At 48.8% G+C, this 24,488-nt stretch overlaps 1 protein-coding gene across 1 annotated transcript; it reads right to left on the bottom strand.

Annotated features, from left to right (window-relative positions):
- Positions 1-258: 258 nt before the first annotated feature.
- POU2AF1 (POU class 2 homeobox associating factor 1) lies at positions 259-24,488 on the bottom strand. Its single transcript, XM_045797742.2, has 5 exons — positions 24,179-24,488; positions 6,233-6,363; positions 5,699-5,741; positions 5,348-5,613; positions 259-2,383 (listed from the first exon to the last, which is right to left on the bottom strand). The coding sequence occupies exons 1-5, from the start codon at positions 24,192-24,194 to the stop codon at positions 2,069-2,071; spliced, it is 771 nt and encodes a 256-aa protein (XP_045653698.2). The 5' UTR covers positions 24,195-24,488; the 3' UTR covers positions 259-2,068.

Below are 24,488 nucleotides of genomic sequence, written 5' to 3'. Positions count from 1 at the left end.
GTTAAAAGTTTTCCTTCATTGCCTCAGATCCCTGCTCTCCTGGAGACCCAGCCTCCTGGCCTCACATGTTCCGGCCCCGGGAACTGGCCAGCAGGCGAGTGGGGCCAGTTCCATCCTCCCTTGCTGTAGATCAAGTTGCAAAGTCAACAATACTCATGTAAGCTCCTGCCTACGCTCACCCTGCCTGACATGGGACTGCAAGCTAAGGGGGATTAATTTGATAAGAAATAAAACACTTCAGCAAAGAAAAATCTGAGCAAATCTTTATTAAAATGTTTCCATCTTAGCAGGAAAACCCAGGAAGAAACCTAGAGAGACGATTACACCCAAGACCTTTTACTTCAAGATAAGGAGAAAAAAAATACTGTATAAATCTTAGCAAATACTTGAAGTACTTTATTTCTATGCTAGTTTTTGCCAACTTAAACTCCCTTGTGGAGATTGCTTCTGCATTGTCTCAAACCCTCAAATAATAAGCTGAAAAATCTTGCATAGTGTTTTCTCTGGGTAACTCAACAGGCCTGAGACCTCGTCTCCTTTGCCTACTCACCGTCACTGTACCAACAAAGATGTAAATTTGGTATTGAAAATTTTAACCTTTTAAATCTAAATATTAAGTCTGAATAAAAACAATTCAAAATATTCGTATTGGGATTTTAGGCAGATGCTGAGAAAGCTGGGTCAAAATAATCCCAAAGCAGGAAAAAATCCAGGGAAAGGCAACTTTCTAGAGTTTTTATTTAAGATGGGAAAGAAAATGTGGCAACGAAGCCATCATTTCTGAGAAAAGTTTGTCACCTCAACATGGATTCCACCAACGAACGTGTCTGCCCGATGCTGATGATGGTGTCAGCGGACAGGTGTGCCGGTCCTCAAAGCACACAGCCGCTGCCAGCAGCTCTGCACCCCCGGCAACAACTGCGCCCAAGCACCTGCCAATCTGAAGCTTCCCCAGAGAAACAGTAAAAATTGAAATGAAACCTAGCGGTACTTCTGGCTGAGGCTCTAGAAGCCTCCAGGAAGGCAGAGCTTCAGAAGGAGACCTTGGCTCCACAGAACAGCGGCTTACGGAGGTTTTTAAGACCCACTAGAAGCACGTGAGGCAGCACTAAGCGAGGACCCCATCATCCCTGGGCTTCAGTGGGTCTTGGCCCCCGGCAAGCACCACAGAGGGTCTGCACCTGGGAGATGGCAGTCAGACATATTCATGCTCCTGATTACAAGAGCCCAGCTTCCCTCGCAAGCATCCTCAAGCAGAGCAGCAAAACCAGCCATTAAACCAATATTTTTCTTAAGTTTATTCTCCTTCTTAATAAGCCAGTAATCTGGAGCTAAATAGGTCCTCAGCCCCTCCTTCTCTCAGCCCAACCTTTCTTTCAACCCAACCCAACCCAACCCTACCCCCTCCATATACACACATCTCATTCCCCTCCCTCCTCTGTCCCTTGACCCAGCCCTTGCCCCACTCTGATGTTCCCTTTTCTCTTGGGACCACCTCCCCCACCGCCTCACTGAGCCCCAGGCCTTGAGACTCTGCTGCCTGAGACCGTAAATCTGGCCACACCGAGAACAGCAAACTAAGGAGCAACTGGGGGGACTGACAGCTCAAGGACTCTGGCATTGGGTCGGCCCTTGGAGGGGCGCTGGACACCCCATCCATCTCAACATGACAGAGGGCAGGGCAGGGCATCACTGGCCTGAAGACAGCTCAGCCAGGCTCCTGCTCCAATGGATGAAACGAGGCAGAAATAAAAACACCTGGGTCTTAGGTTTGCAGCACTGGCATCAATATTATCACTAAAATCCCTATAATTCCTTCTCCGAAAGGAACAGAAATGGAAAAACAAATGAGAAAGGATAGAAGGGAGGGAAGGAGGGAGGGAGGAAGGGAAAAGGAAGGAAGGAGGGAAGAGAGGAAGGGAAGGAGGGAAAGTCTATCACTCTAGTTTGGGGTGCCAAGTGTAGTCGTAATATGGCTACTCCAAACAGATGTGAATCCTGTTCCCTGTTTTAAATCCTGTTTTAAATCCCAGTTTCAGGGAACAGGATTCTTAGGCGGGAGCACACCCTAAAAGCCTTCCACGGAGAGCGTGTGGTTGAGCGCGTAGGCATCACCATCCTCTTCCTCCAAGAGCAGCTTGTCAATGGTCAGGGAATTCATGGCTCTCCTGGGGTCTTCCATGTCCTGAAGGACTGGCTCGGGGATGGAGATGGGCAGCTGGACAAACTGGGGCCCGGGCAGGGCTGGGGCCGGAGGCTGGTATTGCAGGGTGGAGGTGGGCAGTGTGGACAGGGGCTGAGGCCATGGGAAATAGGTGAGAGGCGCCTGGTGCTCCGGGCCCTCCAGCTGGGGCCCCACTGTGGGCGCAGCCGCGCTTCTCGTCTGTGATGGGAAAGACACAGGACCAAGGGTTAGCAGCGCTGGGGGACCCACTTGTCCTTGCCCGTCCTTGTCCTCATGGGGATCTCTCCATCCCCCTTTCCTGCTGGCTCCCCCCAGGGACTCTGTCTGCACCTGCTCAGAGTCTCCCCCAAGGGAGAAGCCACACAGACTTCAGCTGGGTCCCTGACTCTATCCCTTATTACTAGCTACAGGTCCTTGCTCACGCTACTTCCTCACGCGTCCGTTTTCTCTTCTGTAGAGAGAGTTACAAATAGAACTGGTGCCATAGGGCTAAACCAATTAGAGATGCTTTTCCAGATATAATTGAATATACATTCCATCCCAATTTCAGAGATATTAAAATGTAGGTGGGAGGAAATGTATGTCTTAAAAATGAGTGAAAATACACCGTGTTAAACAAGACTGTCCCCTGGCATGGTAGCTGTATCCCAAAGGTGGCCACTGTCATGCCTGGACACCGAGACAGTCCTGGCTCCATACCGCAGCTCTGACATCCTGAGGTCCACCTGGGCCAACATAGCTCCACTGCCCTCCCTCCTGCTCTGGGCCAGACCTGGACACTGGGGAGGCACCGCTCTGTTAGTAAACAAGGCTTTCCTTAGAGCTTTCCAGCACCTTCCACGAGCTCATCCTCCTCTGTCTCTGAGCTGGGCCCCCCACGGCTCTCCCAGGGCCATTTTCTCAGGTGCCCTGCAAACAGTGCCCCTCCCCTCTGCAGCAAGCGCACCGCAAACCTGAGGTGAAGCCTGCACAAGACACAGGGCCTGGATCCTCACTATCGTCTACAGCTGAGGAAGCAGGTGGAGGAGGAAGATCTCTGCGTGAAATGATGCGAGCGAGGCCCAGATCTCCCCCTGCTGCCCCTAGCTCCCCCCTCCTATCCCTGTCTGGTTGCCACTGTGTTTTCAGAGTAAACCATTAGAGTCATTTCGGGACGAGCTTATTTCAGTTTCCTGGGAATCTTGTGACAATGTAGATTTTGGCCCAGGAGGTGTGGGGTAGGCCTGGGACTCTGCATGTCCACTCAGGTCAGTGTGGCTGGTCCAGGCACGGTAGTTTGAGTAGCAAGGCTTTAGGGTGTTTTCCTATAGAATGCGAGAGCTAGAAAGGGTCTCCGAGGCCTTCCAGCCTCCCAACAAAGCCTTACTCTTTCCAGTACTTCAAAAATGCTCATGGAAATCCTCCTTTTTTGAGTCATAAACCCATGCAGGTCACCTGCAATGGCAGGTTTCTTGGCTCAGAGATGGAATTCCATCAACCCAGTGCTACAAAAGGTCTTATCTCCTGCTCATCGGGAGTGCTAACTGGTAGCTCGAAACAGCTTTGATGAGTTCATTTACAAAGTGGCAAAACAAATAAATTATTTCTTAATAAATAGAGTTTGTTTGATACACAGAGCCTTTCAAAGTAGGAGGTGGGGTTAATGAAAGATAAATAATGAAAGAAATCCTTGGGATTGAAATGACTGGGAACAGTTATATCTGGCACCTCCCACCCCCACCCAAGGCTCCTGATATGGAAATGAGTTGCTTGGGAAAGGTGTTGAATTCATTCCTTCCTATCCACCACCATGTAGGCCCCACAGCTGGTTTGCTGGGTAGCCAGGGGGGCATGGGGTAGGAGGGCTTCTGGGGGCCCTTGCCTGGATGGTGATGAAAAGGCAGGTGCGTCAGGATGACGCTCAGCCCCTGAGGGAAATGGTTGGGAGGCAGGGAACCAAAGCAAGCTCCAACATCAATGTGGGCTTTGCAGCTCCTCATGAGGCCCCAGCTCCAGCCCCCGCAGTCTTCCCTGAACTGCAGCTGGATACGGCTATACCCACAGGCCTCTTCTCCTCTGAACACTTGGGGGATTCCCATTCATTTGCTCAAACAGGTGCCATGCACATAAAACTATTTCTCTTGCTTTCTTCATTCCTTTCCCATTTGGCACTTGGAGGCGGCTCTTGGTTAATGTTGTTGGCCAACTTTAATCAACCGTAATAACATTTATGGAGTATTTTCTGTATGCCAGGAACGATGATAAGTCCTCTACACATATCATCCCAATTGATCCTGACATCAACCCTCTTGTTAGTATTCTCCATTCACAGATGAGGACACCAGGGCTCAGAGAAATTAAGTCACTCAGTCCAGGGTTTCATAGCTTCTAAGTGAAGGGACAATGATTGAGCCCGGGCAACCTGATGCCAGAGGCAGCACTCAGAACATTACCCTGCAGGTGGGTCTGACTTCATTAACAGTAGATTCTGTGGGGTGCCTGTGTGGCTCAGTTCGCTCAGCATCCAACTCTTGGTTTTGGCTCAGGTCATGATCTCAGGGTCGTGAGATCGAGCCCAGCATCGGGCTCCATGCTCAGCAGGGAGTCTGCTTGAGGATTCCCCCTCTCCCTTTCCTCTCCCCCCACTCACATGCTTGCTCTCTGTCTCTCTCTCTCTCTCTAAAAATAAGTAAATACATCTTAAAAAAAAAATGGTAGTTTTCAGAAAAGTTGTGTCACCTATCGCTTAGCCTTAAGATCACTTGGAAAATCCCGTTGTTAAGTGAACAATCACCTCCCGAGGTATCTGAATAGAAAGAGGACACTGACTCTGGTACAAGACCCCGTGCAGACCCCACCTGATACCCCATTCACTGAAAACTTACTGTTCCAACCAAGACTTGGCGCTTGGGGGCAGCAGGGGAGATCTGGGGCAGAGACGCTGGAGAAAATCCCCAACCCTGAGGAGCCCAGTCTATGACCAGAGAGGCCCTAAGCCTTCTTGTGGGAGCTATTTTAGGTCACTGAGAATATGAGCAGGCCTCCCTGCAGGACAGGGTGGGCTTGGCGACTCCATAATCCTGCAGGTCAGGAGCAGGAATGATCAGGGGTCTGGAAGTCAGCCCGCATTCCAAAGGGTGCCCTTGGCGTGGCTTGGTGCCGCCATGCATTTGCGTGACATACCGTGACGTTAGTGATGAGTGGCTGGGAGGCATAGGTCAGCACAGAGGAGGGCCCCACCACCGTGTAGCTCGGGCACATGGGCTGCACGTACATGTCCGCTGAGTAGGGGCAGCTGACAGCTTCGTGGGACACGTACTCTGTGTAGGGCGTCCATGGGGCCAGGGGTTGGAGGGTGGCTGGGGCAGGCTGGGAGAGCCAGCCGGCACACAGGGCCCCCTCCTCTGTCACCGTGGAAGCAGAGACCTCCATGTCAAGGCAGGAAGGACCTGTGGGAAGAAGAAAATTGCAGAGCTGCCGGTTTCACCCAGATGGCGGTCTGCGGGGCGTCCCCAGGGCTGTGGGAGCTCTTACCCACTGCGGTGTAGGTCGCCAGGGGCTGATGGGGCAGCACCACCTAGAGGGAGAAGGACGACTAGGATCAGTGTTCAGCCAGCTCCAACTGGCCCTCTGCAGAAAACTTGCAGGGCCCCAGGGCAAGCGAGTACAGGGGAGAGTCTTCCTTATGAGAGCAAAACACCCGCCCCATGTCCCAACCATCACCACCCATACTTTGGGGGAATTTGTGTTTCCGTTTAGCAAGAACCTTGCGTACTTAGGGAACTGGCATTTTCCCTTCCCATGGGGAGCCCCCAGCTCACGCTGGGATGTGGGAGTCCTCTGCTCCCTCGGGCTGAGCAAGCCAGCATCCCCCTCCTACTTGGGGGGTCACTGACTCGTTCCACCCTGGGTCCGTTCTCCAGCAGCCACACCATGGCCCTGTGTCGCTTTCCGGCCTCAGAGAGCATCCCATAGAGCAAAGAAGTACACTCCCATCCGACCCCGTGGGACACCCCGCCACCCCCACACACACGCATACACACACACCGGCCATGATGGCCCCCTCACCGCCGTAGGTGTGACAGCCGCCCCACTGCTGGCGTGGCCACGTTTCCTCCGGAGCAGTTCCTTCACCGGCTCCTTCACGCGGACACCCTGGTACGGCCGTGGTGGGGCCGGGGCTTGTTCTGGAGCTGTGGCTGTGAAAAGCAGTGTCACTGGTGCTCATCTCCCTCTCAGCCAAACCCCCACCCCAGGGTGCCCGCTCCCCTCAGTTGTGCCTGAACACGGAGGACCCACGAGACTTCTTGGACAGTTTCCCCCAGTATCGCCCCTCCTCCTGCCCCAAACCTTCTATGGCTCCCTTCCATCCCATTGATTAAGGCCTGCAAACATCATGGACAATGGAAAGTCCTGGGCTGTGCTAGCTCAACCCATTTTCCAACCACTTTGCACACTAAGTGCTACCTACACCCCTACTCTGGCTGGACATAAACCCCAACTTCTCTTTGTGCTCCTTGCATATGTCATGTTGTTGTCTTTACTTGAGATTTCCCACGGTCAGGATTCCTGCTCACGCTGCTCAGCCTCCTGACTCGTCCTGGCTCAAGACTAGTGTAACCCTCCTGGCCGCCCACGGCTGCCCACAGAAGTGGCTTCCTCCTCCAGCCTCTTAGACTGTGTAGTGCTCAGCATAGGGGGCGGTAGAGGCCGGCCTAAGAGCAGGCACTCAGTCCAGGTGGCACAGGCCTCGACATCTGCCCCTGCCACGTTCTAGCTGTGTGATCCTGGCCAAGTTACTAACCCTCTCTATGCAAGTTCTTATCAAGGAAATGTCATAAGGAGTCGCTGGCCTAGTAAATGAGAAGCCCGGTAGGTGCTCAGTATAAAATCAGGTACAGAGGGAGCATTTAGTAAATTTGCAGTCTGCTATATGATAATTAGTAATCCTTTGGGTATAAATTTCTTATGCCCCTAACTAGCTTATGAACTTGTCAAGGTGAGATATTGTATCTTCTTTCTCTATATCTTCCCAGATAGCATGTTCAGTAGCAAGCTCAGTAAGGTCTTTGTTGATTAATTAGTTGGATGATGATTTGAAATGTGCTGCCCTTCATCTTCCCTTCACCTCTCCCGGACCTTTAGAGTGGGCTGCAGTGAATGGTTCCTGGGTTCTCTGTGGCCCCGAGGACAGGACACATACCCGATGGTGATCCACATACTGGGGACCAGAAGGTGTCCAGCCTTGCTGCTGAGAGAAAGTTCCCTATGCCTTTTGTCATCAAAGCTGGCAGACCAAAGCACTGAGCTGGAACAGGGTACTTCCTGGCCAGGGAGAGCAAGCCAGCAGCAGGCATGGCTGGGCAGTGACAATCTGCCCACCCAGACGGCCCACAGCCTAGGGCCCTGGGCCTTTGGAGGGCAGGCCTGGGTCAGCCAAGAATATGAGTACCAGTGGCCCTGGGGACTCACACAGGGAGTCCATTATCATCCACCGATAAGGGTTCCAGGGACCTGGGCTCTGATTCAAAAGCCTGAAAGCCTGGGTATCTATTAAACCCGGAACCATAGTGCTGCCCTAGCTGAACTTTGCTCAGTAAATACCCAGCTGATAAGAACCCATGCTTGACCCAGCACCAGTCCTCCAGCCATGCTCCAGGCACACGCACAGCCTGGCCTTGAAGCCTAGGAGGCAGAGAGAGGCAGCAGAAAGAGGGGAAGGGGACGTACAGAACCCCAGGGACACATGATGCAGAAGACCCCAGACTCAGATGCATGCAAGGGGGCTTCCTAACCTGGCCAAGTGGCAGAACTAACCAGGAAGGGATTCACAATGCAGATACCCGGACTCCCAGAGAGTTCTGATCCTGGGGGGGGGGGGGGTTTGATGTGGGCCCAGGAATCTATATTTTAAAAGTCCTTCAGATTCTGAACCTCGGGCGGGGTTAGAACCACTGATAGTTCATCCCTGATCTAATACAAGAATCTCCCTCTAACATCCTAATAGGAGATTTATTATCTTCTTTTTAATTTCCTCCATCATAACAAGGGATCTCTATTGGTATTCATTCATTCTTTCCAATATCCCGGGGCACTGAGAACACATTACTGAACAACACAGCTGTGGGCCCTGCCCACATGCATCTTGCATCTGGCGGGAGAGACAGCAATGGAACAGGTCCGACTTGTGAAATTGAGGCCAAAACTGGAGTGTGAAGCAGAGAGATCCAGCCCAGTGCCAGTGCCCCGGGACTGCCTGTGAGCCGGTATTCCTATAAGCAGCTTTAACAATGGACTTGAGAGCCAAAAGTACCTGTATTCAAATCGGGGCTGTTGCTCACTGGTGGAAAAGTCTCAGGTGATTTTGTAACACCCCTGGGCCTCACTAATTCATGTCTCCCACAGTGGTTGTGAGGATTCACTGTAGTAATACACGGGATACCCTCAAAGCCACATCCACCTATGGTCCCTGTTCTTTTCCTTCCCCTCCCCCGCCCACTTCCGCCTTCCTCTGGGGACCTACAACGTCAGGAAGCTCTCCTCCCCGCTTGACCTGCCACATGGTAACAAGCACCATTTTTCCTTGCATTGTCTTCTGATGAAACTCGCCATCATAATCCAGCAACGGCCTTCTCATCGACACAGCAAGGATCCTAAGGGTACGTGCCTGGTAGGGTAAATGCTTAACGCAGAGCTTGCCCTGAGGAAGCGTTAAGTAAATGCGAGCTAATATTATCATTCGTGTTAGTAGCAGGATCCTTTTCCAGCATCTGAAGACAGATACCAGGTCTCCTGTAGAGTCTTATGAACATCCCATCCTTCCAGCTATTCCTTAATCCCTCCTTGTAACCTTCCTTCTGGGAGCCTCACCCCTGCACAGGTTCCATGTGCCATTTCCCATCATGATCGATGATGCCCAGCGTTGGCCCTGGAGCCCAGGTGGGGCCTGACGGGGCAGAGAACAGGGCCACCTGCCCTCCCACACTCTGCTCACTCATTCTCAGTCACCCACAGCCACATGGGCTTTGTTCACACCCATATCACTCAAGCTATGCATGTCTGCGATTGGGTTTCCTGCTATTCTGAGGCACAGAGTACTGCCTGAGGCATTATGCACTGGAGAGAAACTCAGGGGACAGGGTTATTTGGGGGTCTGAGCACTGTGGTCACACTCCTAATTCAGCTGGGGGACAAGAAAGGCTCACTCCCACAGGCCGGCAACTCAGACCAGCTCAAAGACAGGTACCAGGCTAACCCCCTCTAATTTGCATGTACACTTCTGGGGAAGGGCCCACAGGACTCCTGAGCCCTCTCCCTCCCAGGAAGTGGACACATCGAACACTTGGCTGCAAAGGGGCCAGCTGGGCATTTCCAGGATCTTGACAAGTGACAGCTTCCTGCCTCCTGTTGTTTTCGAATCAATGAACAAAGAGGGCTTGGGGGAGGTGCTGTGAGCAGAGGGTATCAGCCACTGATGTCTGGACTTCCTTAGAACCCACAGTGTCAACAGGTGTGCCCGGCACAACGACCATATGGAGAGCAGTTTCTAAGTCCCCACCTCTTCCTATTGCAGTCACAAAACTCCCACAGCTCTCAAGGATCCTGCCTAACCACCTATGAGTCCACAACCAGCTGCCAGGGAGTCCTGCAACTGGCCGCAAGTGTGCAGGCATGAGCGACGGTGCTTCCGACAGTGTCTTTGCAAAGTGGCCGTGACACATCGGAATCAGAGGCCTCAGGACGATCCGCAAAGGAGCCCAATGGCCAAGTGTGTTTGCAAAGCCAAAACTTGCAGTTGGTGCCTTTCACACCGACCTTTGGGAAGCAACTATAAACGTTGCTAATTCTGCAGTAAACACTGCACTCCCTACCGCCACCAGCATGAGAAATGAAACCACAGATAGAAATTTGGAATAGGAAAAGAGGTTTGTCTGAAATCATGATTGCTTTGCCTTGGAGTTTCTGGATCCCTGAACTAAGCTAGCTTTAAAACAACTAAACTAGAATATTTGAAAGAAAAATTTTAAGATTCTTAAAATAATTTCTTAAAATAAGAGACAAAATAAAACAGAAGGTCAAAATGCTAATACACAAGTAGAAAGGATGAAAGTCCAGTGTGCCAGAGCAGAGCTGACCAGAGATTTTAACAATCCCCTCATCAAATTGCAGCTCCAGGTAGCATGTCCTCAAAGCCTGAAGCTTGCTCACCATTTATCTCGAGGTTTGAAGGCCCATTAAGTCTCCTGGGAGCATCCACTGTCCGCCACTGAGAGAAGTCTTCCTGCCTAAACATGAGCCTCGCTAGGAATCTCCTTTTTCAGGGTGAGAAGTTCAGCCATGTTCCCATCCCACACTGGAAGTCAGTCACCAGTGGAGTTTGGGGAAAAAAACAAAAAACAAGCTCATTTACAGAAAAACCTATAAATTTGGCCCCAGTGAGGGCTTCCCTTTTCCAAAATGAGCGACGAAAAAATCTGAAAGTATAAAAAGTCAGCAGAAGACATTTCAGTTCCCCCTGCCACACACCCAGACATGCTCCACATCACAAAAATAAGAGTCCTACAGCTGTTGTTCCTCCGGAGAGCACAGAGCATGACAGACCGAGCCAACTGGTCACTTTAGGCAGTGCTCTGGCTGCTTGTGCCTGTTTGCACCGAGCTGAGGGAACATATGGATTCTACTGATTTAAATAAACATGGCCCTCCAGTTCCTTGAAGAAGGACAATAAATATCACCAAGTACATACGCAAAATTTTCAGCACTTGTTTATTTAATGACCCCATGCAAACCACATTCACACCACAGTGAGCAAGCTACTTGGCTAAGGAGGTAGGTCCCTCCTAATGACTCCTAGTGGAGCCAACAGCCAGGCATTTATCACCGTAACTTCTCCAGGCAGCTTTCAGAGAACTTCTTCAGATGGGTGTTCCTAGAACAGCCTCCAAGATCCTCTTGAAAGAAGACTCTTCTCTAAGCTACTGTCCTGGTACAGATTTCCCATAAGCCACCAGGGCCAGGCAGTAAGTTGAACACCAGTTAGGATTGCTGCTCTAAACGCTAGTTGGGATTCAGGGTATGCCTACATTTCTATCATCAGGGAACCAGGAAGAGGCACCCATCCCACCCATCTTGACAATCTAGCTCACTGCTTTCCATTTATGACTGACTGGTGTGGCCTGCAGCCACAGAAGGCCATTTTGAAAGATAAAACCTTCCTAGCCCAGAAGGACACATGGCACACTATTGATCCCTCCAAGTAACCACAGTAAATATTATTCTCTTTTGCTGCTGAAACATCAGTATTTTTTTTTTAAATCCACTCTAAGGAGAAAAACAAATAATTTTCTCTTTACTTGTGGCAAAACCAAAACCAAATAATTGAACAATAGAAATTCAAGCCTAAGGCTAACAAACTTGTCCTAGCTTCTAACTGAAAACAAAGTCATAAAAGTTGCTGACACTTTTCACTTTAATGTGAAGAAGCTTGTTTGTGTTCTCGGCCCAAGGTAGTTGAGGGCTCCTGGGAAAGTTTAGCTCAGGTCGGCTAAAGGATTATCCACATCCTTCACTGAAACACTAATGTGAATGTTCATCTTCTGCTGAAGATCTGAGTCAAAGTTTTCAAATTTGTTCTTTCCATTCATGGACAATGGCTGATTTTTTTCCAAACAGGAAGAAAGAACTTGGGCTTTGGCCAAAGACTGGACTTGACACGCTACAGAAAGCCTCTCCCGCCCAATTTACACTAGATTGCAGTTTACTTTTTTTTTTTTAATGGAGGCCAACAAAGAGATTTCATATGCATGTAAATGCGGGCTTTCCATTCACTAATGTTTGAACTGAAAGGGCTCTGTAGCCACCAAGTATCACCACGTCACTCATATATTCTAGCAATCTGGATAACATGCAGGGTAGAGTGGAAAAAGATAGATGGACAAAAAAGTGCCTTTAAATGTGTTCAGAAGAATGGTGCCTGGGTGACTCAGTCAGTTAAGCGTCTGACTCTTGGTTTTGGCTCAGGTCATGATCTCATGGGTCCTGAGATGGAGCTCCTGGGACATCTCCATGCTCAGCGGGAAGCCTGCTTGAAGATTCTCTCCCTCTGCTCCTCCCCCCACTTGTGCAAGCACACTCTTTCCCTCGCTAATAAATAAATCTTAAAAAAAAAATAAAGGTGTTCAGAAGATATGGGAAAGTGGAACCTCAACGGAATTACAATCTGATGTTGCTTGTAAGGCTGCTGGGGCAGCTGGGGCAGCTGAAAAGGAGTAAAAGCCATAGCGTCTTGAAATGTAGGCTGGGATGTCTCCATCAGGAGAGCTCCAAGATGGCGGGTGATCTCAGACTCTCTGGTCTGATCAGAGAAGAGAAGGGGAAAGTAGTGATATTTGCCCTCTTGGTCCCCATTCTAAGAGGCATATTCCCATCAGCCCCACAGAGCTCAGTGATCAACCATCACTTGATCGATCATCATTTAAATAGAACCCTCAAGTGATCTACCATGATCCCAGGAGGTCACTGTGAAAGGATAGAGAAGAGCCACAGAGCTGAGTGGGCCAACCTGAGAAAGAAGAGCCAGGGGAGGATCCTAAAGTACATCTGGGTTGACCACAGAGGCTTGTTCAGTCTTAGAACCACAGAGCCCCAGAGCAAAGGGGTCTAGGAGCCAAGTGATCCCTGTTTAAGGGAAGCCCCGGACAGCCTGGAATGGACACCCAGGGTGATGACACACTCCTCCCAGATTATGTTAGGCTTTAAGGAGAGAGCCAGTTTACCTGTCGCCCGCTCTCATCCGCCAAGTTCCTGCCTGAGGCGTTCCCACTCCATAGCCTCAGGATTACCTGGATTATCCTGAAAGTTCTGGAGGTCCCACTCCATGACCTTGCGTGAGATCAGCTAAAAGGCCACTAGTGCCAGTGCCTTCAGACTGTCTTCACAGGCACTGCTGCCAAGACATCCTTCCCCCAGGGGCTCTCGGTGCATTCCACACCATGTGTCCACCTCCCTCCAAACCTTCTGCAGAATAAGCAGAGTGCACAAGGCCCTTGGATTCCTCTCTCTACTCCCAGAGACAGTGTCAGGGTTCTGCCTTTTCTTCGTGAAGACTCAGGCGCGTTGAATGCATGCCTGCCAAAGGTCTCTGTGTTTCCTGGTCACGACCTTAACCCCCAGGAACTCAGAAATCACCACGCTCACCTTTGCATGATTTTCTGTGACTCACACAGCCCTGACACAAATGATTTCATCTGAAGCCTTGCCACGACTTCTGAAATAGGCAGGGGAGGTCTTCACCCTCCTTTTCACTGATGAAGAACACGATGCGCAGAGACATTAAGTGGCTTGTCCAAGTCCTCACTTGTAAATAGCTGCGTCATCAGCTAAACCCAAGACCTCTGATTCCAAGCTCAGTCCATTTCTGCCTCACTGCCTGCCTGCCCCCTTGCGTGAGCAAGTCCATTTATTTCTCTGGGTAACCCCCAGAGGTCAGTCACCAAATGTTCCCTGCCCCATTCTGACCCTCATTTCTTCATGTCAGAGCCTGGGCTTGGACCACCCTGATCCAATCTCCCTTGACCACCAATTTCCCCAAGAAATAGTATTTCCCATCTGAGAGAGGAATAAGAAGTCCATGAGAAGGTTACCAGCAGTCTGCTCACATGAGTGACGAGAACTGAGAGACCTGAACAATTTCCCGCAAAGTTTTATTTTTGGTATTTTCGACTGAAATGACAGTGGATAGGTCCACCTGAGAAACCAGCTGCATCTGCCCGTCTCTTACAGAAACTGGGGTCACCGGAGCAGAAAGGGCTCCCATCTGAGATACACTGAGTCCCAGAGTAGGGGACAAGACTAGGAGAGCCCTGGCAGAGCATGCCCTGAACAAATACTTGCTAAGCAGAGTAAACCAGGTCCCTGCCATTGTGGAGCTCACCATCTAGTCAAGTGGGGTGGACATCAATTACACAAATGCATCAGCAGACCTAGAATCACAAAGTGTGGCAGAGCTGCGTCCTGGCTGGTTGGGCTGGTTTCCACCTCCACTTGATGCAGTAGGACTCACATGAGCAGCGAGCAGGGGTCCCCAGTCTGCAGGGGTATGTAAAGAGGAGAACGCGAGAGGCGTAGTGGTTCCACCTTCGATGCAGGGAGTCTGGTCTGGGGTGAGGCTCAGCCTACACCATGAATGTGAGTCTTGCCCAACACAGACAAAGTAGTCCCAGATGTTCAGGGTTCATCCCCAGCCTCAGGACCCTAGATGAACCCCAAAGACGTTTCACCAGCTGGTCCTTTCCTCTCTTGGCTGATCAGCCCACTAGAGGAAGACCAACCCTAGGAACTCCAATTCCAAGATGGAAATCAGCTGGCTCCAGAGGTTCCGCACTGTCTCACATCTAACTTCTTGAGGCTCATATCTGTAGGCGCTTTTGAGTCAGGCTACAACTGTTCTCTGTGAAGTAAGAACCCACCTCCATCTAAGGGTGGACTTACTTCCACTGGGAAGGGAAGAAGCATCTAATGGAACCCTAAAATCCTTGGCACTGAGAAGTGGTATGATGTTGTTTGGGACTCAAACAGACCTAGTTTGGAAAGCCTACTATGTAGCTTATCGTGTGTGATCCTTGGCAATTCACTTAACATGTATGTGCCTCAGTTTCCCTATTTGCTAAATGAGAGTAATGGTATCCACTTCATGGGATTATCATGAGGATTGTTTGAAATTAACACATTTAAGCACCTAGGACATAACAGGTGTTCAACAAATGGCTGTTTCTCCTGTGATCTCAGCCTATCACTCATCAGAGAAGTAGCTAGGCCTGGTGTTGTGATTCTAACTTGCCCTTGTCCTGCTATATCCTGGTACTGAGTGTTTCTATCCTCAACACACCCAGAGCCTTCTGCTGCCAGCAAGGCCTATCTCAACCTGCCTTCATTGTGCTCTTAGAAGTCATGCCTCAGGTACCTGGGCCTGGTGTCCTCAAGCAGCAGGACAGCCATGTTTAGGAGACAGGGGGCCCATGATGCTGCAGAGAGCCTGGTCGAAGATCTCACTTGCAGACAGAACAAGCCTGGACAGGAGACATCGAAATCCTAGCATCAGCCTCCTGCAATGATACCATGAGCTGAGCAGAAGGACTTCTTTCCTCAGAAGCCAGCAGAGGAGCGGGTCTGTGGCAGAGTGAAATGTTTAAAGGACAACTCCAGGCAGGAGCACCTAGAGATTTTTGAGAGGCAGACAGAGTAAGATGGCATGCCTTTGTCTTGACCTCAGATGTAGCCCCTCAAGGAACTTCTGTGTATCTCCCAAAGGACAGGGCCAGGGCCATGACTGAGGCCATAGTCATGATACTTCTCCAAAGGGCTAGAAACCTAGGAGCACATATCCCACATGGGATGGAAACATGGCAACATACACAGGAAGACTCTTTGGCAGTCCGGAGGGAAGTTTTATCAACTATTAGAAAGGCAAAATTCTGGCGGAAATATTGGGCATTGCTTTTGCTTTATCGAGAGCAACAGGGATCAGAATGGGGAAAGAGAGGGACTACACTAAGAGCACGAGACCATATTGGGGGTGAGCCAACCCAAGGTGCCCATCCAAATTCCATAGCAAGCTAGCACCAGAGTGAAGAGATTGAGCGGAGGAAACAGAATATCTTTCTTTGTGAGATTAAGACCCAGAACCTGAATCTAGAATTACCAGTCTGAGAACAGGAGAAACCTACAGTCAGGCAGCTGGAGGAGAAGAAATGCAGTTGTTTGTTCCTTGATTTAAACTATCTAGTTTGGGATTTTCCACACCAAAGAGATTCTTGTTGAAGAAATCAACTTTTCCTGACCAGTTCCTTGGAGGAAGGACTCTCCAGACCCAGCACCAGCTACACATTGGGGGTCGGGTCTAAGTGCTTCAGCCCCAAGGCTTGTGGCGACCCAGGGCATAGACCACGTGAGTGAAGTCAGCCCTCCTAATTGGTTCATGATGTGAGACGTAACTGCCAGTCAAGATGAGCTTTTTTGCCAAGTCTCTGATGTACTAACTAATGGTCTCAGGATGTGGGGACATTTCCTTGTGAAGGGCCCTGAAGCAGTTGTTAGAAGAGCAAGCCTGGGAAACGAGTCACCAGTTGAGTCTTTGAGGAACATACCCCTGCTTTGTTCACAAGACACCGACACAGACTGAAAACATGACCTTCACAGCTTCAAAGCTTTGTGGAGCCCAATACAACATGCTTCACAGTGACTCACTTTGCTCTAGGAGTGTGGGCTTTACCCCAGAAGCATTTAAACCGAGGACCTGTGAGCAGCTATCAGGGATCTGGCTGAAGGAGTGAGAATTGTTCCAGGTCACGGTTGTCAAGAAGTGATCTGAAAGTCCTGGAATACAGTGGAGACCCTGTAGTTACCAACAAAGGGAAGGAAGCAGGGGAGTCTGGATGTGAATGAGCAATCAGAGCTTCAATATCCCCCCAGAACTGCTCCATTTTTATTTTTGTATTGGAGTTGTACTGTAGGTTTGGTTTGAATAAAGACATTTGTGCCAAAAAATATTGTAAACACCTAGACATCCTTGGATTTTCTTCCCAATCCTCATATGTTATATCCTAATATGCCTCTTCGTCTCCCCAGATCTAAGCAAGAAGTCTAACTATCATTTATCCTTGAGGATCTATACCCAATGCCATATGCTTCAGGACACCCTGATTCTGTCTCCCCCCACCCCCCCGCTGAAGACAATTTATGACAGTGCTTGATTTTTCTACTAAGAATAATTCCATTATTGAGTGGATGCATGCATGCATGGGACAACAAAGGGTTTGTTGATTTTCCTTCTATGCCTTTCTTTCCTGAATCAGTGTTGCCTTCATCCAGCACTAAAACTTGCTCCTGCTTTGAACTCACTCTCCTCCCTTTTTTTCTCCTTTTTCTATCTCTCCGGCATTTCGCAGTCCTGGAAAGTGATAACAATCTTTGTACACTTCCTATCTTCCAGTTAAATTTATGAGTCTTTCTAGAGGATTAAAAAGTAATTCAGCTTTTCTTAAGTGTGGTCAAATCCTTTTTGGTCCCAACACCTGGTCTGAGAATGACTCTGGTTTATAATTCTTTGGCTGCCTGCTCTTCCCAGAAAGTGATACTCATGAAACCATTACTAAGAAAGGCAGCACATTGCTGTTTCAGTTTTCGGTATCATTTGTGCTATTTCTTGCAAAATTCAAGGGTCAGTCTCCTGACAGCTAGATTATAAACACCTCAGCCCAATCTTGTGAATTAGAAGAAAACAAACACAGTTTGTCAGTCAGTACGAGCCTGCTGCCTTATGAGGCGTGGAAGAAAATGGTGGCCCGAGTTCCAAGTTTGGTCACAGAATGGCCATCTTAGCCATCAGCCTTAGCCCTGATCACTAACCCACCACAAGCTGCAAGACTGGAAATGTACGCCCTGCCGTTTCACAAGAAATGCAGAACTCAGAGGCGACAGAAATTACTATCTATAATTAGTGGCATAAGTTTTATTCTCAGAGGTAGAGTGAGAGAGAGCGGGAAAATAAGAATAGTAACTAATATTTATTATTGAGCGTTGGCTTAATGCGAAGCACGGTAGTAAACACCTACCACAGCCCCATGAAGCAAAGAGGTAAAAACTGTGGTCCCGTTAGATGCTTTAGGAAGTGGCAGCAGAGTGAGGCAGAAGGGCTTGCCGGGACCGTGCAACCAGTGAGGCATTAAATCTAGGATTCAAACTCAGATCTGCCTGCCCCAGAGGCTAAGCTTTAAACCACTAATGGCATAGAAAGAACAGAGACATCACTCTCTAATTCCAAATAAACCCCGCTCTCTATATGTTGCTTTCCACGCCACATCACACACGTGCACACACATGCACACATGCGTGAAGGGATAGCCTGACTCTTCCAAAGTCTAGACAGTTCAAAATGAAAGGAGCACCACGGAGGCAGAAGCCTTGGGTCCCAGCTCAGGCTGCCACACAGGGCTCTTGATTCATGCTGCCCAGAAAACAGAGAGGCTGGGTTTGGGGGCAGACGATTCTAAGTGGCTGTCTCCCCTTCGAGCCGTCCGGTTGCAGCCGAGAAATCTGCAGAGAGCCCAGTGGAGGAGGTATAGCTGCATAGACCTTATTCCTCGCAGTAAGTCAGATGAAACACGCATCAAACTGAGTCCGTGACATCGGCGCAGTAATCCGCCAGCCGGCCGCTTCATTTTTGCCATTGGGTTTCCACTCCTTTGCCTGACGTGGAAGGCCTGTGCCTTCACCCAGAGCACCCTCCCACGCCCTGTGGGTGAGCCAAGGCCCACGGCGGAGACACGGGACAGCTTCGTAAGACAATATTCAGGCTGACTTACTAACCTAATCTTCAAGCTTCAGTCTTCCCGTCTATGACATGGAGCTTAACCCAGAACCTGCCTCCTGGAGTTTCTGTGAGGATTAAATGAGATAATCCATCCAAAGGGTGGCAAAGACTGGCCACTGCGGCACCCCACATCGGCCCTCTCCCTCCTTACTAACAACCCCCACGTTATGGAGGGGGGAGTCATGTACCAGCTAGACAGTGACATGATCCTCCCTTGCAGATCGGCACAGCGGGCAGACGTCCGTAGTGGTGGTGGGGGCAGCAGGAAGGCATGATCTTTTTGCTGTTCTTTTCTCTTCTTCCTTGTCTAAAACACAGATGAGGTGGCTGGAGCTAAAGTAGCAGCTATGAAACAGCTTTGAGGACAAAAGCCACATGCCTAGGACAGCCAACCAGAAAACAGAAGTAACGGGAGCCGTTGCTGGCCCTGCACTCTGTAGACAGTCTTGCATGGCTTACTGCAGACTTTGATGCGAGAGAACGTACACCACTGTCTTATTTAAATCCAGCTTGTTTCGGGTCTCTTCACTAGCAACCAAATGCAATTAAACTGATGCAACAGATCAGTTGGTACAGCGCAGGGCACTGAGTAAGTACTCAGGCCCCAGGGCTGGTACGTGTTCCTATGGAGAGGACGGAACGTGTTGGGTGCCGGGTGAATTGTCCAAAGGTAAATTAGAAGCCCTTCCCTGCAACCTCCGGGTCACTAGTTCTCAGCTTGGCCTCACATTCAAATTGTCTGGGAAGATTTGAAAATCTAATGCCCAGGGCAATTTAATGAGAACCTCTGGGTTGGGACCTGGACATTAATATTTCTTAAATTTCCCAGAGCCTTCCAACATGTCGCCAAGGTTGAAAAGCACTGCTCTGTGCTGATGGAGGAATGCCTTCTGTTAGATTAAAGACTTGTGTTTGAAACATGGATTTATTTGGTATAAGCCCTCGTGAAAGCTCAGCAATTATAGCTGGAAAAGAACTTGGATCAAGTTTAATCTCCCTGCCTCTTAGCCACGTAAAGGCAATTCCCGTTTTACAGCTGGGATGCTTGAGACCCAGAGTGTTTAGGCGGCTTGCCCAAAGCCCCGCACCTAATAACCTGTAGATTGGAAAGTCAACTCCACATCCTGCCTGCAAGAACAATGCTTTGTCCATAGTATCACACAATCGGGACAAGAAGATTCCAGGAAAGGCCTCTCCATCCCTGGCAGACCCATTCTTATCAAACAATTGTTCTACAAAAAAGAAAAAACTAGAACATCGATAAGTATTTCATAACCGGGAAATGTATGCGGATAATCAATCAGCCAACTTTGGTTTGGTTGGATCAAAGTCAGAAATTGGTGGACATCTTCATTAGTAGGAAAATAAACTTCTTTAGAAAGAAGTCAGAGGGGGGAAAGAACCTGATACCTTTATTTTGTACTGGGAAGGTTTAAAAGCAAAAATTTACAGAACTTCTAAGTGAATTAAATGTCCAGATTTTTAGCTAATTAAGTGTAGACAACTTTGGTTCTTTTCATTCCTCACCACAGAACAGATCTGCAGATGTGAACTGGAAGAGAGATTTCCAAACCTCTGGCTTGCAAACTTTCTGGGTATAGAGAAAAACAAAGTTGGCATTTTTCTTTAGTAAATACAGGGAGAAGGAAGTAAAGTGTCCACCTTGAAAATTATTGCTCTTTCACCAACTAATCTGTGTGCTTGGTAGATGTTTGTCCCTTATTTCACTTCCTTCTGTGCTAGTGAATTTGTGTCTGTCCTTTAGACCCTACGTGTCCTTATCAACAAGAACCACTGAATCAATACATAAACTTGGTGCGAAGTAAAGGTGCTTATTAAGTGGACAAAGGTGGTAACACACAACAGAAACGCTAGAGGTACTTGACAGACCTAAATTACTTCTTGTTATAAGTTTGCCTGAGTTTCTGCAAGTGATAGGGTTTCAAATATTACAGGGTTATTACAGGTTTTCCTTATGTTTAACCAAATTTTTGGCTTCCCTACAAAAATTGGCTATTTAGCGAAACCCTGAAATAAATCCAGAGTTCTACGTGAATGAGAATTTTGAGACCCTAATTTACCTGTCTGGGAACCTCAGCTCTGTTGAAATTGTCTGAAAGCAAAGGCACATCCATGCTGTAATAGTTTAATCATAACTATTTCCTGTTCCTATCCTGCCTCCCTGCACACTGGGGCCATGTCTACAGGACATCAAGACAAGCAGCCAATTCAAAGAAAGTCAGCCTGCCTTTCATTATCATGTAAATCTTTCCCTTACACAAATAACAACAATAAAAAGCAGTCATGTGATTCATTCATTTTCTAACAAATGGTGTTGAGTTTATTGTACACAGTTCCATAGCTGTTAAGGAAGAAGTCAATCAAATCAGATTTTGGCTTTATGCAAATCATTCAATCAATTGACTGCAAGTTTTATCTCCCACTGGTTTTGGCATTGTGTGACCCCAGGATGCAGAGAAACCTACGGAAATGAGCATGTAAAGTATGACCCAAATCATTTAGTCCAGAGGTCAGCGAACTTTTTCTATGCAGGACCAGATAGTAAATATTTTTGGCTTTGTAGGCCATGTATATAGTCTCATGGCACCTACTCAACGCTTCTGTTGTAGCAAAAACAGACCCGGGCGACATGTGAACAAAGAGATATGGCCATGTTCCAATAAAATTTTATTTCCAAGAATGGGGGTTGGGGCCAATTTGGCACTCAGACCGTGGTCTGCAGACCCCTGATTTACACCCTTGGAAAACCATTTGAAAGATCCTATCACTAAGGAATATTTTGATCATGCCTTTTTAACTATTCTGATCAAAGTGTGGAAATGGATAGACAGGAAGGAATTTAGAGGAACCCTGATCCCTCCAGATGGGCACAGGGGAGGTGCCACGGGATGGAAGGTGCTCCCTCACCGCTATCCGGACACTTGATGACACTACCCACGCTCCCTACTTTCGCTCCGACTAAAACCTCGTAAGGCAAGCATTAAAACCCCCATTTTGCAGATTTTTCAGAATCTGCGAAGGTCGAATTACTAAGCCGCAGAGCCAGCTTTCAAACCCGGACCTGCCTCACTCGATCGCACCGGCCGTTTCTGCCGCGCTGTGACCAGCTGGCCTGAACAAGGCCTCTTGTTGGAGTGGCTGTGGATTCACATCCGCGTGGGGCCTGCAGCACCAAGTCCAGGACCCAGAAGGAGAATCTGCTGGCCGAGTGACTCCTTTATCTAACTGGCCAGTCAAGCAAAGCTCAGAACCGTGAGTGGTAACTCACAGATTTCCACTTCTGTGCGCCAGCGGTTCTGAGCTGATCCGAACCAAAGTCAGTGTGCACATTTGGTCCACCGACAGGGATCATGGGCCAGGTAGGGAGGAGGCAGCATTTACAAAGTGGATGTTTTCTTAACCCTTTCCAGAACACCATAGTACAGTCATTTCAGATCATGGCCCGAGGGTGTTTTCTGAAAAAAGAAAGTGTCTTTTCAGCACTCTTGGTGTCTGACTGCAAACTCTGCCCTTCCATCAGGTGATTCTAAGTGGGCTGACAATGCTGCCCTGTTTTTACTCGTTCCCCACAGGGTCTAGGCACCCAGGTCCCCTCGTTGCCCCAGGACAAAGGTTCTACTCAGATCCCGGGTAAGGGGATGGGTCCAGTGCCCAGGGCCTTTCCTAAATTCCTTTAAGGTGCCAAAGGATAATTAAAGAGAATTTTGACTGTGTGCACCTGATCATGTGGAACCGTTCACCCAGTTATTCCACAGACGAGCTTACAATGTGGTCTCCCTAAGGATGGAATTTTATTGGACCTGACTGACGTCCAGAGTGTGAGCAGGAAACATGCCTCCAGCATCTCCTTTGGGGAAAAAAAAACTGCTAATCTCTTAAGAGGAATTAAGGAAGAATATAGTGCACAACCAAGAGTGGGGAATACGGTAGCTCACAAAGGGAAGAGAGCCACCCGTATCTCAGGCATTGAAGCAAAACCGAAGCAACCAACACCACTTCAGTGGCGCCCCAGCTTACCACGGGAAGGGTAGCTCTGAGGAATGGCTATTATTTTTACCCCATTTTACATATGACAAACCTAAAGATTTAAAAAATTAAAAATAATGAACAATTTTTAAAAAAAGGAAAGTGATTTGCTCTGAATAGGTAGGAACCAAGGCAAAAGTTCCTCAAGAGCTCACATAAAACCCACCAATTCAGCCCAAGTGTAAGGGCATACGACACTCAGCAGCGTCCAGTAAACACAGCCGTGCCCACCTGCCTTCAGCCACATTGCTCTCCCTGGGGCAGGCTGCTTCTCCTCTACCCTTCAGGTAGCCCTGCGCCCCACCCATATTAGCATATCTCTAATTCTCTTGGAAGGATTCCATAGCTCCCAAGCCCAAATTAAAGTCATCTCTTTTTGTTAAAAAAAAAAAAAAATTGCATCTGGCCAGTATCAAACAATGAGACTTCACAATCGGAGAAATTTTGAAATCACTCCTCCAAATTATATATTAACAAGCTCAATCCCAGAGAATTTACACAAGAAATAAAGGAAACAATGAGTTGGTGATAAAGTGACTGTAAGTTATGTTTTAATCGGTGAAAGCATATTTTCAGAACTTTAAGGCCTCCAAGAGAATATCTTTTTGTAAAATAAACAAACACTCCCCAATTTATCTTTTCCTGTAAATCTAGATTCTCTTATATTAAGTTTGCTTGAAGCAGGGTGTACATAAATTCATTAAAAGGCATTTTAAAGACGTAAGCTCCTTTGAAAAGACAGAGCGATTTTTTGGTGATATTTCTTTCTTGAGGAAGTACAGGACTGAGCCCCAAAAAGGTTCAACTCCCATGAGGCTGTCGAGTTGATTCTGTTATTTCAAGAAAGGAATGTTGTAGACACTCTCTGTATGATTTCAATTATTAATAACATGAGTCTCTGTTTGATCCCACATAATGGAAAATAAAGTTCACAGTTGTTCCATCCAACCCCAGGGATAAACATGAAGGTTAAAGATAAACCCGCTGCCCCCTTGCACGGGGGCACACGAGCCTTGCCACAGAGCGCGAAGAAGAATGACAAGAGGCAGGGCCGGGAGCGAGTGAAGACATGCCTGCCAAAGCCAGGTTTCCACATTGTCCCAGGGCACTCACAGAAACAAGTCATGCCTTCAGCAGAAACCAAAGTAACTCAGAGAGAAACAGGCCCAAGGACTGGAACCATAAGGTCAAGAGCAGCTGTTTATGAAAAATAAAGCCAGTCATGTAAAGGACTCCACGGCTTTCCCCCGTCGGCCCCAAACCAATGTCACATTTGGCTTTTCGTGGGGTGAATCATGAACTGGCCTTTCCTCACCACGGTGATTCATGCCTCGCAGCGGAGGCACGATGAGCTGTCCCACCTTGGAACACTAGTTCGTTCCCCCCCCGCCTGGAAAATTAGCATCACCTCTGACAGGTTGGTTTCTCCACTGGGCTCCATCGCCCACCTCACCCCTGCATTCTCCCCGGGCTGGGGACCCAGACCCCTGTTGCCTCCATCATGACCACATCCTCTCTGAGAAGTCCCAGGCTCACTGGTGAGCTCCGGTGCCTACCTGTGCTGACACGGCTCTGACAGCCACGGCCAAACCACTTACGTTTTTGCCAGAGCATGGCCTGTGACAGGATGTTGCCTTTTCTCTTTGAAGCAGACAGTTTGGCTTCTTGAATGTGAGACCTGGGTGTGCTCTCCTCCAGTGTAGCCGCTGCTCGCTCAGAGGCTGTTTCCTCAGCTTTTTAAAGGCCCGAGTTCCCGCTGCGCGGGGGCACCGCGTCATCACATCCTCCCACCCCAGGCACGGGTGCACTCTCTCTTCAGCAAGGCTGCCTGTCACCCCACTGTGTGCGCCCTCAGAGGCCCCCCGGCTGTAGGCCGCTTGACTCACGGAGCCAGCCAGCTGGATCTGA

The sequence above is a fragment of the Ursus americanus genome, chromosome 16, assembly GCF_024610735.1.
Source record: "Ursus americanus isolate L20-20 chromosome 16, mUrsAme1.1.p, whole genome shotgun sequence".
Taxonomy (NCBI): Eukaryota; Metazoa; Chordata; class Mammalia; order Carnivora; family Ursidae; genus Ursus; species Ursus americanus.
Note: the sequence above shows the minus strand (reverse complement) of the source record. Positions and strands in the feature narration are given on the sequence as shown.

Coding starts and splice junctions, on each gene's coding strand:
- POU2AF1 (XM_045797742.2), bottom strand. Junction 5,742..6,232: donor CGGCTGTCACACCTACGGCG/GTGAGGGGGCCA, acceptor TTCTCCCTCTAG/GTGGTGCTGCCCCATCAGCC. Junction 5,614..5,698: donor GGCGACCTACACCGCAGTGG/GTAAGAGCTCCC, acceptor TTCTTCCCACAG/GTCCTTCCTGCCTTGACATG.